Source organism: Cetorhinus maximus, chromosome 2, assembly GCF_964194155.1.
Source record: "Cetorhinus maximus chromosome 2, sCetMax3.hap1.1, whole genome shotgun sequence".
Taxonomy (NCBI): Eukaryota; Metazoa; Chordata; class Chondrichthyes; order Lamniformes; family Cetorhinidae; genus Cetorhinus; species Cetorhinus maximus.
Window position 1 is genome coordinate 210093236 of NC_135880.1, and position 12890 is coordinate 210106125.

The following is a 12890-nucleotide window of genomic DNA, read 5'->3' on the forward strand; positions in this document are numbered from 1 at the left end:
AATTTATTGATTTTGCTTCCAATCTCCACACCTCCATCATTTTCACATGGTCCATCTCTGACACTTCCCTTCCCTTCCTTGACCTCTCTGTCTCAATTTCTGATGATAGACTGTCCACCAATATCCATTACAAGCCTACCGACTCCCACAGCTACCTCGACTACAGCTCCTCACACCCCGCTTCCTGTAAGGACTTCATCCCATTCTCTCAATTCCTTCGCCTCCGTCGCATCTGTTCTGATGACGCTACCTTCAAAAACAGTTCCTCTGACATGTCCTCCTCCTTCCTTAACCGAGGTTTTCCACCCACGGTCGTTGACAGGGCTCTCAACCGTGTCCGGCCCATCTCCCGCGCATCTGCCCTCACGCCTTCTCCCTCCCAGAAACATGATAGGGTCCCCCTTGTCCTCACTTATCACCCCACCAGCCTCCGCATTCAAAGGATCATCCTTCGCCATTTCCGCCAACTCCAGCATGATGCCACCACCAAACACATCTTCCCTTCACCCCCCCTGGCGGCATTCCATAGGGATCGTTCCCTCCGGGACACCCTGGTCCGCTCCTCCATCACCCCCTACTCCTCAACCCCCACCTACGGCACCTCCCTATGCCCACGCAGAAGATGCAACACCTGCCCCTTCACTTCCTATCTCCTCACTGTCCAAGGGCCCAAACACTCCTTTCAAGTGAAGCAGCATTTCACTTGCATTTCCCCTAACTTAGTCTACTGCATTCGTTGCTCCCAATGCGGTCTCCTCTACATTGGAGAGACCAAACGCAAACTGGGCAACCGCTTTGCAAAACACCTGCGGTTTGTCCGCAAGAAAGACCCAAACCTCCCTGTCACTTGCCATTTTAACACTCCACCCTGCTCTCTTGCCCACATGTCTGTTCTTGGCTTGCTGCATTGTTCCAGTGAAGCCCAATGCAAACTGGAGGAACAGCACCTCATCTTCCGACTAGGCACTTTACAGCCTTCCAGGCTGAATATTGAATTCAACAACTTTAGATCTTAAACTCCCTTCCCCCCATCCCCACCCCGTTTCTTCCCCCTCCCTTTTGTTTTTTTCAATAATTTATATAGATTTTTCTTTTCCCACCTATTTCCATTATTTTTAAATCTACAACTAATACCTTGTCAGTCTTTCCACCCCACCCCCACTAGAGCTGTACCTTGAATGTCCTGCCATCCATTCTTAATTAGCACTTTTCTTAGATAATATCACCACCTTCAACACCTCTTTGATCCTTTTGTCTGTGACATCTTTTGATTATCTGCTCCTATCACTGCTTGCTTGTCCCTACAACCACCCCACCCTCAACTTCTCTCCCCCCGCCCCCCACCTTAAACCAGCTTATATTTCACCCCTCTCCTAACTATACTCAGTTCTGTTGAAGGGTCATCTGGACTCGAAACGTCGACTCTTTTCTTCTCCACCGATGCTGCCAGACCTGCTGAGTTTTTCCAGGTAATTCTGTTTTTGTTTTGGATTTCCAGCATCCGCAGTAGTTTTTTGCTTTTATCTCTGTTATCTGTTCTCCGTTCTCTCTGTACAGAGGCCTGGCTAATGAAAGAAAGTTTTGATCTTAAAACGCCTTCAAATGGTGAAACAATCCTTAGATGAATGAATGGCAAATGATGGACACTATGCTTCTGTGGTGCCATCAGGCAAAGCTTTCTGCTAGTGCCAGCATAAAGTTCTGTCTGCCTCTTGTGATCTATAAACATTTCAAACACAATGTCTGAAATTAAAACATTTCCCCTGAAACTCTCAACTTTGAGCTATAAAAGAACAGTTCGATTTGCAGTCACTTTTTTCTCTTACTTAGATTGAAAAGTAACAAGTATTTCCAGGCAAATATAATGATGCCCATTAGTGACTATTCCTAGAGTGAAGTAGGAACACAAAATGGCCTGAAAGTTGCATCACTTACAAGTCATTAACTTCATTCCTTTATAAGGCAGTGTCATAGCCAAGTAAAAAGAACAGAGTACTTTTTTCATGTACATAATGCTATTTTGGGGATCACAACGCTAAGGGTATGCTACACAAACCCATTGTGTTGTTGCTCCCCGCCAACATCATAAAAACATCCAATCACTGGGCGACTGGTAGGATTAGTGAGGCTTTTGATCGTAACAAATGGAGTGGTCAAGATGAAACTAATTGTTTGTTTGAATGTGACAGAGGTACAGTAAATGTTAGCAATGCCAGCTAAGAAGGAAGGAGGCAGCTGCTTTCTCAAAGGAGGTGATCAGAATTTTTGGATTTTTGTGTTTCTCATGGTGCTGCTTTAAAAACTTCCTTTTTCTGCCAAGATAAAAACACTCTTCATTTAAAATGTCATTAGCAGCATTAGATTACTAAGATTCATTGTTTATAATAACCTTTTCTCAAAGACTTTCAACACGTTGGAGTAAAACAATTAGAACATTACAAATTGTTAAAGTTAGGGTAGATTTGTTTCAGCTAATCCAATGATATAACTTCATGAATGTATTATTAACAGTGCATTAATATTATTCAGTCTGAATTATTGATCATTGGTAGGGTCAGGAAAATTTTTAGAGGAACCGGATTTACTTTGTTTTCAGCTCATGTGCAAACTAAAGAAATTGAAAACTACGTTCTACGTTGAAATTGAGAATGAAGCAAGACATATGGAAAGAAAGCAAGAACTTTTGTTTCCGCCTACATGATATATCGTGTTTCACAATCTCATTTATTTTCTTTATCATCTTTCTATATAATACTTTCTTTATCCAGCACCCGAAGAACATATAGGGATCGTATAACTTTCCAGTGTCTATTTGTTAATATTCAATTCTCAAAGAAATTATGATCAAACTTTTTTAATAACTGTAATAGATCTGGAAAATGTGATTCTGCACTATAAATTCAGGGTTATGATGCTGTATTTAATATTTGACAGTCCTAGGTTCAGACAATGTCATTACGGTCGGTGGACTGATCCCAGAAACCATGTACAGCCTGCGGTTATCTGCCATCAATGGAAAGGGAACCGGCGATGCAAGCCAAATCACTAAGTTCAAGACAGAGCCAGTTCGTAAGTACATGATCGTTCTTTCATCACAAGGGTTAAACTGCTTGTTGCAGTGTTGCTTTGAATCAATAAGGAAATGAGAATTGAACCTTTAGACTCATTAACTTTATCATTGTTCTTGAAAAATATATTTTGAGGGATCATTACTGTGAGAGAGAATTGACCCCTCCTGAGTGAAATGCTATTGCATTGTATTTTTCAAATATGGCTCAGAATGCTCCACTATTTCAGTCATAATGTATTAAAGTAAAACATGTTGCTAATATTAGAGTTACAATCCTTCCTCTATTATTTGCAGATGAATTAGCTCAATATTTCTCATGTTTAAACTGTTAGCCCTTTGAAGATAGATTATTTTCTATTAAGAGATCAGGACAGAGTGAAGACTGAAGCCGACGCCATTGGAATGAATGGAAAATGTTTTTTGTTATATGCTCATATCACTTGTATGAATAAGGTATTTGTCGTGTTTCATAAATGCCCTGAAAGAATTTTATTATCGGAAAACTCCAAATGATTCTGGTTTAGGCGCTTGAGATAAGCAGTTATCTGAAGTCACTGTCAATCCACCTCTGGGATACTGGTTTATTAAATATTGAGAAAGGAGACAAAGGACTGTCCTTCCTGATGAAAAATATTTTATGAACATGACTTGCAAATTGATAGTACTGTTCACTGGCTCTAACTTCACACCAGCTCTGAGAAAAGCCAAATTTTAAATGTGTAAATGGCAGTGCTGTACTTGTTCAAGAAGATGCATCCTTCTGGAATTAGGTCGAACAGAGGAGCCCAGCATTGAAATTCACCTGTTACAACTGGCCGAAAAATTTAATGCATTCTGTAACCGTGCCATATCTTAAAAAGTGGTGAAACTTCTGGTTTTCTTCTTTGTTGAAAACTCTATTCAGTTTGTTTGACGAATGCGTTCAATTACACAAAGGAAGTATTCATTCCTCAGCAACGATTGCATATATAAGAACAGTCAACAAAAGAACCACTTTCAGTATTTTTTTATTTCTAATATTTGAGACAGGAAATCTGGTTGAAGAAAAACTATGCATCTGGTTAGCAAATTCCTAGAAATACCTTTTTAAATGCTTCAAAAAAAGGGCACAACGTTAGTTTTGCATTATTGTGATAGCACTGCAACATTTGTTGTTTTGCTGGGTACGTTTTACGGACACGGAAATCTCAATTTACTGACATGGAAGCAGACAGTAAAATAAACCCAGTTGTGTCAATAACTCCCATTGATTATATACATATCATATATGTTAATTGTATAAAAAGGGGATGATAAAATGTTTTAAAGAATTATACAATATTAATTTGATCACAGACTTCACATCAGTATGGATTCGAGTGAGGAGTCATGTTGACAGGTTTCAGTTTTGTTGGTAATCGTTTGTTCTTGTGATATCTGTATGCTACAGACACCCGAGAATTGTGAAGTGAAGTATTTTTTCCTGCCCTTTATTAATCATAGTGAAACACACGGAGAAAGTAGCTAATGGGAAGAAAGCATGTACGTTATAATTTTATTTTCCACTGGTGCGGCGAAGCATCATGTACAACCAACCCGAGTCCTCTTTAAACCTTATATTTTAGCTTTTAATTAAATGCATGATAATGTTTTCCTCTAATTTATTGCTACCATTAGTGTGTTTTCAAAGGTGCAAGTGTCAGCACAGTTTTCCTAGATAATGAACAGTAAATCTGTCTGTTGTAATCATTGTTGACCTCATTTATTGTGGTGAGATCTGTTTAATTTCTCTTTAAACCTTCACTCTTGGTCTTAATCATTTGTACTTCATACCTCTTTACACCTTTTCTTTTTCTTTCCATTCCTCTATTCTCTTCTCATCTGTGTCCATTACAATGGAAGCAGTATTCACTGGTGAGCCAAGTAAGTTCATCCCTAAATCCTGTCTCTGTCTCTATTCATTGTTAAGATTTTACTTGTTAGACTTATGGTGTTTTTAGGCAACGCGATACGGTGTCATGAGACCTGGAGGCACAGTAAGTTGGCATGCCGATGTGCTATGTCATAGAGTGAGTTGACACTTCATTTTTCAGATGGTGAAGCTCCCCTCTTGATCCAACAGGCACAATGGACTGTGTGGTCCCCCAGGGCAAGAAAATTTAAAGGACTATCTCTCTCTAGGCTGCCTCTAAGTATGTCTTCAAGACTAGTTACAAAGCAGCATGAACTGATGCCAGGCAGCATGTTACCTGCCTTCTCTTTTGCCCATGTGTCGCTTGGTGATAAACAATGACCAAAAAAAACCAAATTCCATCAGTGTATCAATCATTTGACATTTGATCACTAAGTATGCACAGATAATTACCTTGAAAACTGTTGTATTTTACTAGTGACTTACTGATATTTTTTTTGCTATAGTTTTCTTATTCTTTATCTTAAGCCAAGAATTCCTCCTATAATTCTTGTCTAAAGAAAATAACCATTTTTTTTTCACTTGAGATCAGTTGCCAAAACAGCAAAATAAATGAGAGTACTTCTGCTGGCAGCAGAGTTACATTTTAATAATTGTAGCATGGGAGACACCACATCTGGCAGTGTCAACCTTCATAAACATCAGCTCCAATGCAATAACATTGATCCATGTATCAGCATAGGTTGACCTTAAATTTTCCCCATTACTTCTGTCGTCAACAAGTCACAATTGAATGTTTTGTAGTTTGTTAAAATTTGCATGTTTCTTTTTTCATTTTAAACAGTAGTAAACAGCAAAAGGTGACAAGCAAGGCTCTGCTCCCACTTGTCTGCCTTAACTTCAAATTTACAGCAGATAAGAGGGAGAACCCCCTGTGGAGCTTAGGTTCTGTCATCAGGGATGTAGTGTTGCTGGAGCACAGTTCCGGCACCTCCAACCAGGGCCTGGGAGAAGGGATGCAGATGGTTCCATTCTGCGGGGCCTGGGCTCGATGTTTTAAACTGAGTTCTCCTCGTCCACACTGAACAGCCAGAACTTAAGACCTGACAAAGCGGCTGAAAAAAAAAAAATCAAAACTCTCTCAGCGTTCTGACTTTTTGAAGCCCGTCTGTCAGGTCAGTTTCACTTGTTGCTGTGCTGCTGCTGGGGAGGTTGCGGGGGGGCGGGGGGGGGGAATTGAGGAGTGTGGGGAGGGGGACATGTCTAAACAGAGTTTTGCTGCTCCTGCCGAGGAAAAGGCAATGCAATGACTTTCACAGGGGTGTCGGCGGAGTTTTAAAAAAACTCAAACAACAGATTGCAAAGTTTAAACAGGATTCGGGTCAGGTATGGGGATGAGATGGCGGGGGCATTAAAGCGGGACTTGGGCCAGGGATTCTGGATTGAAGGGGAATCAGGCCAGGGTGGACAAACAAAATTATTTCACTACAAACCCTTTAAAGCTGGCTGAACATAGTATATTCAGATATAGTTGGAGGTTGAAAAGTTGAGCAGCAGCAGGTACTGGCTATCTGGAGCTCCGGGTTTAACCAGATCACTCCTTGGGAAACCTGTTGGTCCAGTTTTTGCTGGTCTACCGGGAGAGGCTGCTCCTCACTTACTCCCTCCGTCACCATTTGGTAAACTCGTCCCTTTCTCCTTTCAGTTTCTTCTCCATTGCCCTCGGCAGAGTCATGGTAAGAAATCTTAAAACCTGCCCCTTGTATTTGATTGAACTGATTTCAGTGCTTTCAAACATTTCACGAGTGAGAGCACTGAGATCGAGTCCGACTGGGGCTAGACTGCGGCATGGTTCCCCCTCCCTCGGTTTTATGGCCATACCAGAGGTTGCCTCTGAATTTAAAAAAAGAAATACTGCATTTCTATCAGCACCGTTCACAATCTCAGAATGTCCCAAAGTACTCGACAATCAATTGAGTTCTTTTAGAGTATAGTTACTGCTGTTGTAAATGTAGGAAACAGATTAGAGATTTCACATTGACAAATCTGGGACCAAAGGTTGGGTGGGATATGGGTGGAGAAGGAGGTGGCTGGGAAGTGGTTGGGGGGAGAGGAGCTCCCAGTTGGGGTGTTGGAGAGGCAGGTGGAGGGTGAGGTTGGGGGGATTCTCAGTGGAATCCATTAGTTGTCTGACTGGATTTTCAATCTGTAGGATTGGTGTTGATTTTAACCCTCACTGCCTCCAATATTGAAGCTACTTGCTTCCAGGAATATCACAAGCAGGGTGATTTGGCTCATTTGATGGCAACAATCAGAACTGGAGGGAAATCCCCTCTCAATTACGTGGAGCTGCATGACTTCTGATGCAGAGGCGGTCAGCATGGGGACTATGTCGCTTGAATTCTACCTGCGTTATTAGTGGGGCACAAGGGCAAGTTTGGCCATGAGTTCCTGGAGTTTGAGTTCAGGGCGGACGGTAAGAGTTGACCAGAATGTCCAGAGCTCGCGGTGTGACTATGAATGCAGGGTCTGGGGAGGTTAAGAGGTGGCGGAGGGAAGGCCGGGGTCAAGAATCCCGGGCCTTATACTGCTGCTGCTGCTGAATGTCTGAGTCAGTGTGCAGCAGTAACCCTCCTGTAAAGCTCCCTGACTGTGGGGAAAAAAAATACCCTCAAACGCCCTGCTACATTTGCCTACTGAATATTAATTCCTTGGCTGTAGTGGCCTGAGGATATGAAACGCAGTACAGTGTTTGTATTCCCTGCTGACACGGAATCTACGGCATAGAAACAGGCCATTTGGCCCACCTCATTGCTGGTGTTTATGTTTCACACAAGTCTCCTCCCACCCTTCGTGATTACACTATCAGGGTAGCAACCTTCAGCTTCTTTCTTCCTCGTGTTTATCAAGTTCCTTGAATGTATCTATACTACAATCATAGAATGGTTACAGCACAAAAGGAGGCCATTCAGCACATTGTCTCTGTGTCAGTTCACTGCAACAGCAACTCAGTTAGTCCCACTCCTCCATCTTTTCCCTGTAGCCCTGTAAAATCCTTTCTCCTAAGATAATTATCCAGTTCCTTTTGAAAGCCACAATTTTGAATCTGTCTCCACCACATGCTCAGGCAGTGCATTCCAAATCCAAACCACTTGTTGCATAAAGAAGTTTTTCCTCATGTTGCCTCTGGTCCTTTTGTTAATCACTTTAGGGTTCTTGACTTTCAGCAGATGGGAACAGTTTCCCCCCATTTACTCTATCCAGACCCCTTATGATTTTGAACATGTCTAACAAATCTCCTCTCAACCTTCCCTTCTCCAAAGAGAACAGCCCCAGCTTCGCCAATCAATACACATAACTGAAGCCCCTCATCCTCAGAATCATTCTCGTAAATCTTTTCTGAACCCTTTCTAAAACCTTCACATCATTCCCGTTGAGGCTGAACCAGTGTTTTATGAAGGTTCATAACTTACTTGCTTTTGTACTCTATACCCCTATTTATAAACTCCAGTATTCAGTATAATTTATTACTGCTTCCTCAACCTGCTCTGCCATCTTCAATAACTTATGCACATATACACCAATGGGCTCTGGACCTCCCTCCCACCAGCCTCTCCCCAAGACCCCGATCACCCACTTTGCCACCCCAGGCCTTCCCCACCCTCCCCAACCTGAGGCCGCTTGAGCTTACCTGGGCCTCCATTGCCCGGACTTAGGCTCAGGCGTCCTCCTGCATTTCTTCTTCTGTCCACTGCAGCGCTGTCACTGGAGAGCTGCCGGCCAATCTGATTGGCTGGCAGCTCTCTAAGGCGGGGCTTCCTCCCGAGTGAGGGACAGAAGTCCCGCCTGCAACCACTTAATACTTATCCAAGTATGAAATGGCTGCGGGGCACTCTGAGTCAGCGGGGATGTGTTCCTTGCCGACTCTTTGGATGTCAGGAAGTAAGACCCTCGCCATCCAAAAAATTTAGGCCTTGGCTCTTTTTAAATGATGTATCAGTGTCCTAATCCATGTAGTTGGCAGCTGTTACACCTTCACATTTTTAAAAAGCAAAATTTAAGTTGTAAAAATACATTTTCTATTAATGGAATTGACTCCATTCTATTAATGGAGGTTTGCATTGGGAAATGTATTCTTTCATTCTGAAGTATTGATGTTGATCACGTAGGGCTGCATCTTCCGGTCGGTGAGCAGTGCATCCCGACGTCACCCTGCTTCATTTAGATTTTCAGTTCAGTGGGCGTGCAGCCAAATTGGCCATTAAAAAAGCAGTTAAAATGATTAATGGACCTGCCCATCCAACCTTAAGGTTGGGAGGGCAGGCAAAGAGCCCAGACGGCCTTCAGAAAAAACATGAAACCTCATCCACGGGCAGGGTGAGGTTTCATGAGGGTATTGAAATTTGTATAAATAAAGGAAATTGACATGTCCCAGCTCATGAGACAATGTCACAGGATATTTTTCTCTGCCTTTGATGAAATTTTGAATCTTGAGCCAATCTCCCTGAGGCAGCACTTTGCCTCAAGGAGATCTGTGCGCTCTTTCACACACGCGTGAAACAGCGCACTCCCGGTTCAGGGAATTCCCCCCCCCCTCCCGGCCCGCACGGGGAGCACACAGCGCTTCCGAGCGAACGTCACGCTGAGTGGGCCTTAACTGGCCCGCCCACGAATGGGGGCGCCGATCGGGAACCTGCCTGCTCCTGTAGGGTAGCAGTGGAACATGAGGGGGCAACTTTAACTTATCCCTAACCTAACTTTAACGTCAGAGTCCGTGGATAGTAAAACGGGTGGGTACTTGATCATTTTAGTTTACCCACGAACAGATTCCTAAAAAAAACTACCCCCCCCATGTCTTTATAGGGAACTCATTTTGCGTAAGTACATGGCCTAGCTGAACATAAAAATGTAAAGAGCTTGGATGTAGTGAAGCACATGACAAACTAAGCAATGCCTTGAACACAGCAACCATAAGAATATTTTCTTTATCAAACGAATGCAACACTTAGCCTTGCCCATGGGTTAGCATATAGCGATATGAATTGATACCAAATGCAAGAATTGCATTTTAGATTAATATTTATGCACACAGGACAGTGGTTTCGATATACTTGATTTATTTAATATTCTGAGAGCAGTGGTAGTTACTGTAATCTTACTGAATATTACGTAGGAGTAACTGAATCATCAGTATGTGTGGGAGAAAAATTTGGATTGACTTCCATGTAACATGCATGTTTGTAACTAGAGCAGCGCAAGTGCAGATATTGATAGGGATTCGGAAGGTAGATAAAACCTCGCAATGAATTAGCATGACCTTACTTATGTAAGCTACCTCAGGGAACTGATGATTGCCTTCAATTAGGGTTTAAACTCATTCCTATCATGAATATCTATCCTGCACTTGTACAGGTGTCAAAAATTTCACAGTGAAAAAGCAGATCTAATGCATCGTAAAAGTAATTAGAGGGAAATGTCTTGTTACCAATAAGCAGTTAATGGATGGTTCTGTATAAAGGAGCAAGCAGTACAACATTCAAACAGGCGTGTGTATGTCATTACATTCCTTTGAAGATTAGCAGATTTATGGTATAAAAATGGTGGAAAATTACAACCATTCCCTATCAAAACTGACGCAAACCTTCCATTCTACTCTTTAATTTCCTTTATGCCCTAACCCGAGCATGTCACACGAGCAGCTTTTTTATTATCTGACCAGAGGCATAACATGTGTATAGGAATAAATAAGTACAGAATAGCTGATTACTTTTTAGAACCATAAATGCAAACATACACCTTTCCCTCTACCTCATGCTATAAATATTTGACATTTCAAGTTGAGTTGTTTTTCCTCTGGGTACATAATGATCATTCTACATCCTTGAAAGACGATAGGTAATTGCCACAGAAAGTCTATAATAACTTTGCACTCTGCCAGTAGGTGAATTTTAAGTCACACTGTGAATTTATTATCTAAAGTGAGAGATGACTCTGCCAGTTTCCAGCAAGACCAATAAGCAATTGCTATTGTAGAAAAAAATATAGTCTCTATGTGACTTGTATCCTGAAGGCTTATCTTCTACTTACTTTTATTCCTTCATGGGATGTGGGCATCACTGGCTAGGCCAGCATTTTTATTGCCCATATTATTGTATGACTGATCATGGAAAGTAGATATTGGAGGCTTAAATAGATTGGTAAAGGCTTTGTGCATACCCTAGGTAAAAGATAATGGGGTAGAGTTTCCACTTTTGGACATAATTGGCAATCGGAATGGAAATTGTGCCATTTTGAGAAACGTTTTTAGTCTAGTTTCCACTCACTCATTTCTTTATTGCTGAACACAAAATTTACTATGGACCAGTGAAATTGGGCAGCATTTTGAAATCTAATTTTTAAAAAAGGCTTTAAAATATGCTCCTTGTATTTAAGGGTGGTAAGGCTAGTCCAGTTTGATTAATGCAGCTGAAAATGGATTTATCACAAAAAAAAGCATATTTAATCAGTGTCAGTCCAGCACTTGTGAGCAACCCTATTTTAAATTTATGAAAATGACTTTTCTTTAAAAATACAGACCACTTGCTAGTTATATTGGACCCAGTAGTGTGTGTCTCAAATGTTGCGCTCAAAAGCCTTCAAAAAAATTCTTATTAGTGCCCTTGCTCAAAAGAATCAGCATAATCTTTTGAGCCCACAATTGAACGCAATTAGCTGAAACTCATCTTGGGGTTGAGACCAATTTTGTGGATAGCTTCTAGCACGGTGCTTTTTAAAAATTGTGGAAACTCTACTTGCATTGATACTTTACATAGATAATTCCATGACATTTTGCGCGGCTTACGCTAATTTCAGGAATGCTGCGGTGAAAACAGCACACCCTAACGAAAACTCTACCCCAGTAGGTGCAATAAATTTGCCATTAAAAAAGGACATGAAGTGTTTTGTAGCGATGAATGTTCTTAATGGCAGAATTTAAACTTACTTCGACGCTTCTGGCCTTGATTTTCAGTGTGCCAAGTAGAATGGGCTGACTGCTGTTGGTAAACCATTAATGTAACTACTGCAGGTACAGGGGGAGAAATTTGTTCACGTTAAGCAGACTTACATTGATTCCCTGGGTGGGGGGAGCAGTGTTGCGAGTTGCTACTTGCATGGCCTAAAAGGCGTTCTTCAACAATGTAAATGAAGAACATCACGGGTCACGGCCTTCATTGCCAGTCCTGGTGAATCGATATAGATCTGCATTGCACTGTTGGAAGCTACGCAACCAAATTTATCCCCCACAATATGTTGTACTGCTGAAGGGCAAGCCCATATTTTTTAGAGATTTTAACTTCTGTCTGATGGTTATCAGTCATTTCCACCACTGAAGCCAAGGTGAAGAGGGATATATATCTAACTCAGGCATGAACTGTGGACTGGATGGGAATAATAATTTAAAAATAGAATATTTTTCTTTGCAACCCTTATTTTGATAGTCTTATTTTGGCACCTAAACTATATAGCGACTAGTAAATGTTTTACCTGCTAAATGTTAAAATGAAACCTTTCCAGAACTGTGCAAATAACATGGCAATCACACACAAACCCAGGTCTGTTTGTTATTCTTTTGAAGGCCTTATGTTTGTATCATAAACTATAAAACAGCAGTTTGTAACTTTTTATTTATTTATAGAACTGTAATTGAAAGTTGGAACACACTGTTCAAATGCTAAATATTTTGATGCAGTTTCATGCTGCAGTATAATCCATTAAAATATGGATTTGAAGCAACTGGAAACTATATCAATTCATACGTCCTGCCAGTGTTAGAATAGTTAAATGCTATTATTGGCACTAATGTCCATTTATCTGTCAGCGTAAATGAGTTATGTTTCCAAGATAGTCATGTTGTGAATATTTCTTGGTTTCTATTGAATTGTAATTTAC

The 12890-nt window shown here is 41.2% G+C and overlaps 1 protein-coding gene across 13 annotated transcripts in view; it reads left to right on the forward strand.

The window, feature by feature from the left end:
- LOC144669582 (neural cell adhesion molecule 1-like) overlaps positions 1-12890 on the forward strand; it is a 485847-nt gene that overhangs the window by 376066 nt on the left and 96891 nt on the right. For 7 of the 13 annotated variants that reach the window (XM_078532107.1, XM_078532123.1, XM_078532133.1 and 4 more), the window contains one exon: positions 2935-3069. In XM_078532107.1, the coding sequence (XP_078388233.1) occupies positions 2935-3069 (135 nt within the window). Of the gene's footprint in view, positions 1-2934; positions 3070-4954; positions 4973-12890 lie in introns of all 13 variants that reach the window. The other 6 variants (XM_078532174.1, XM_078532088.1, XM_078532100.1 and 3 more) reach the window with 1 other exon arrangement.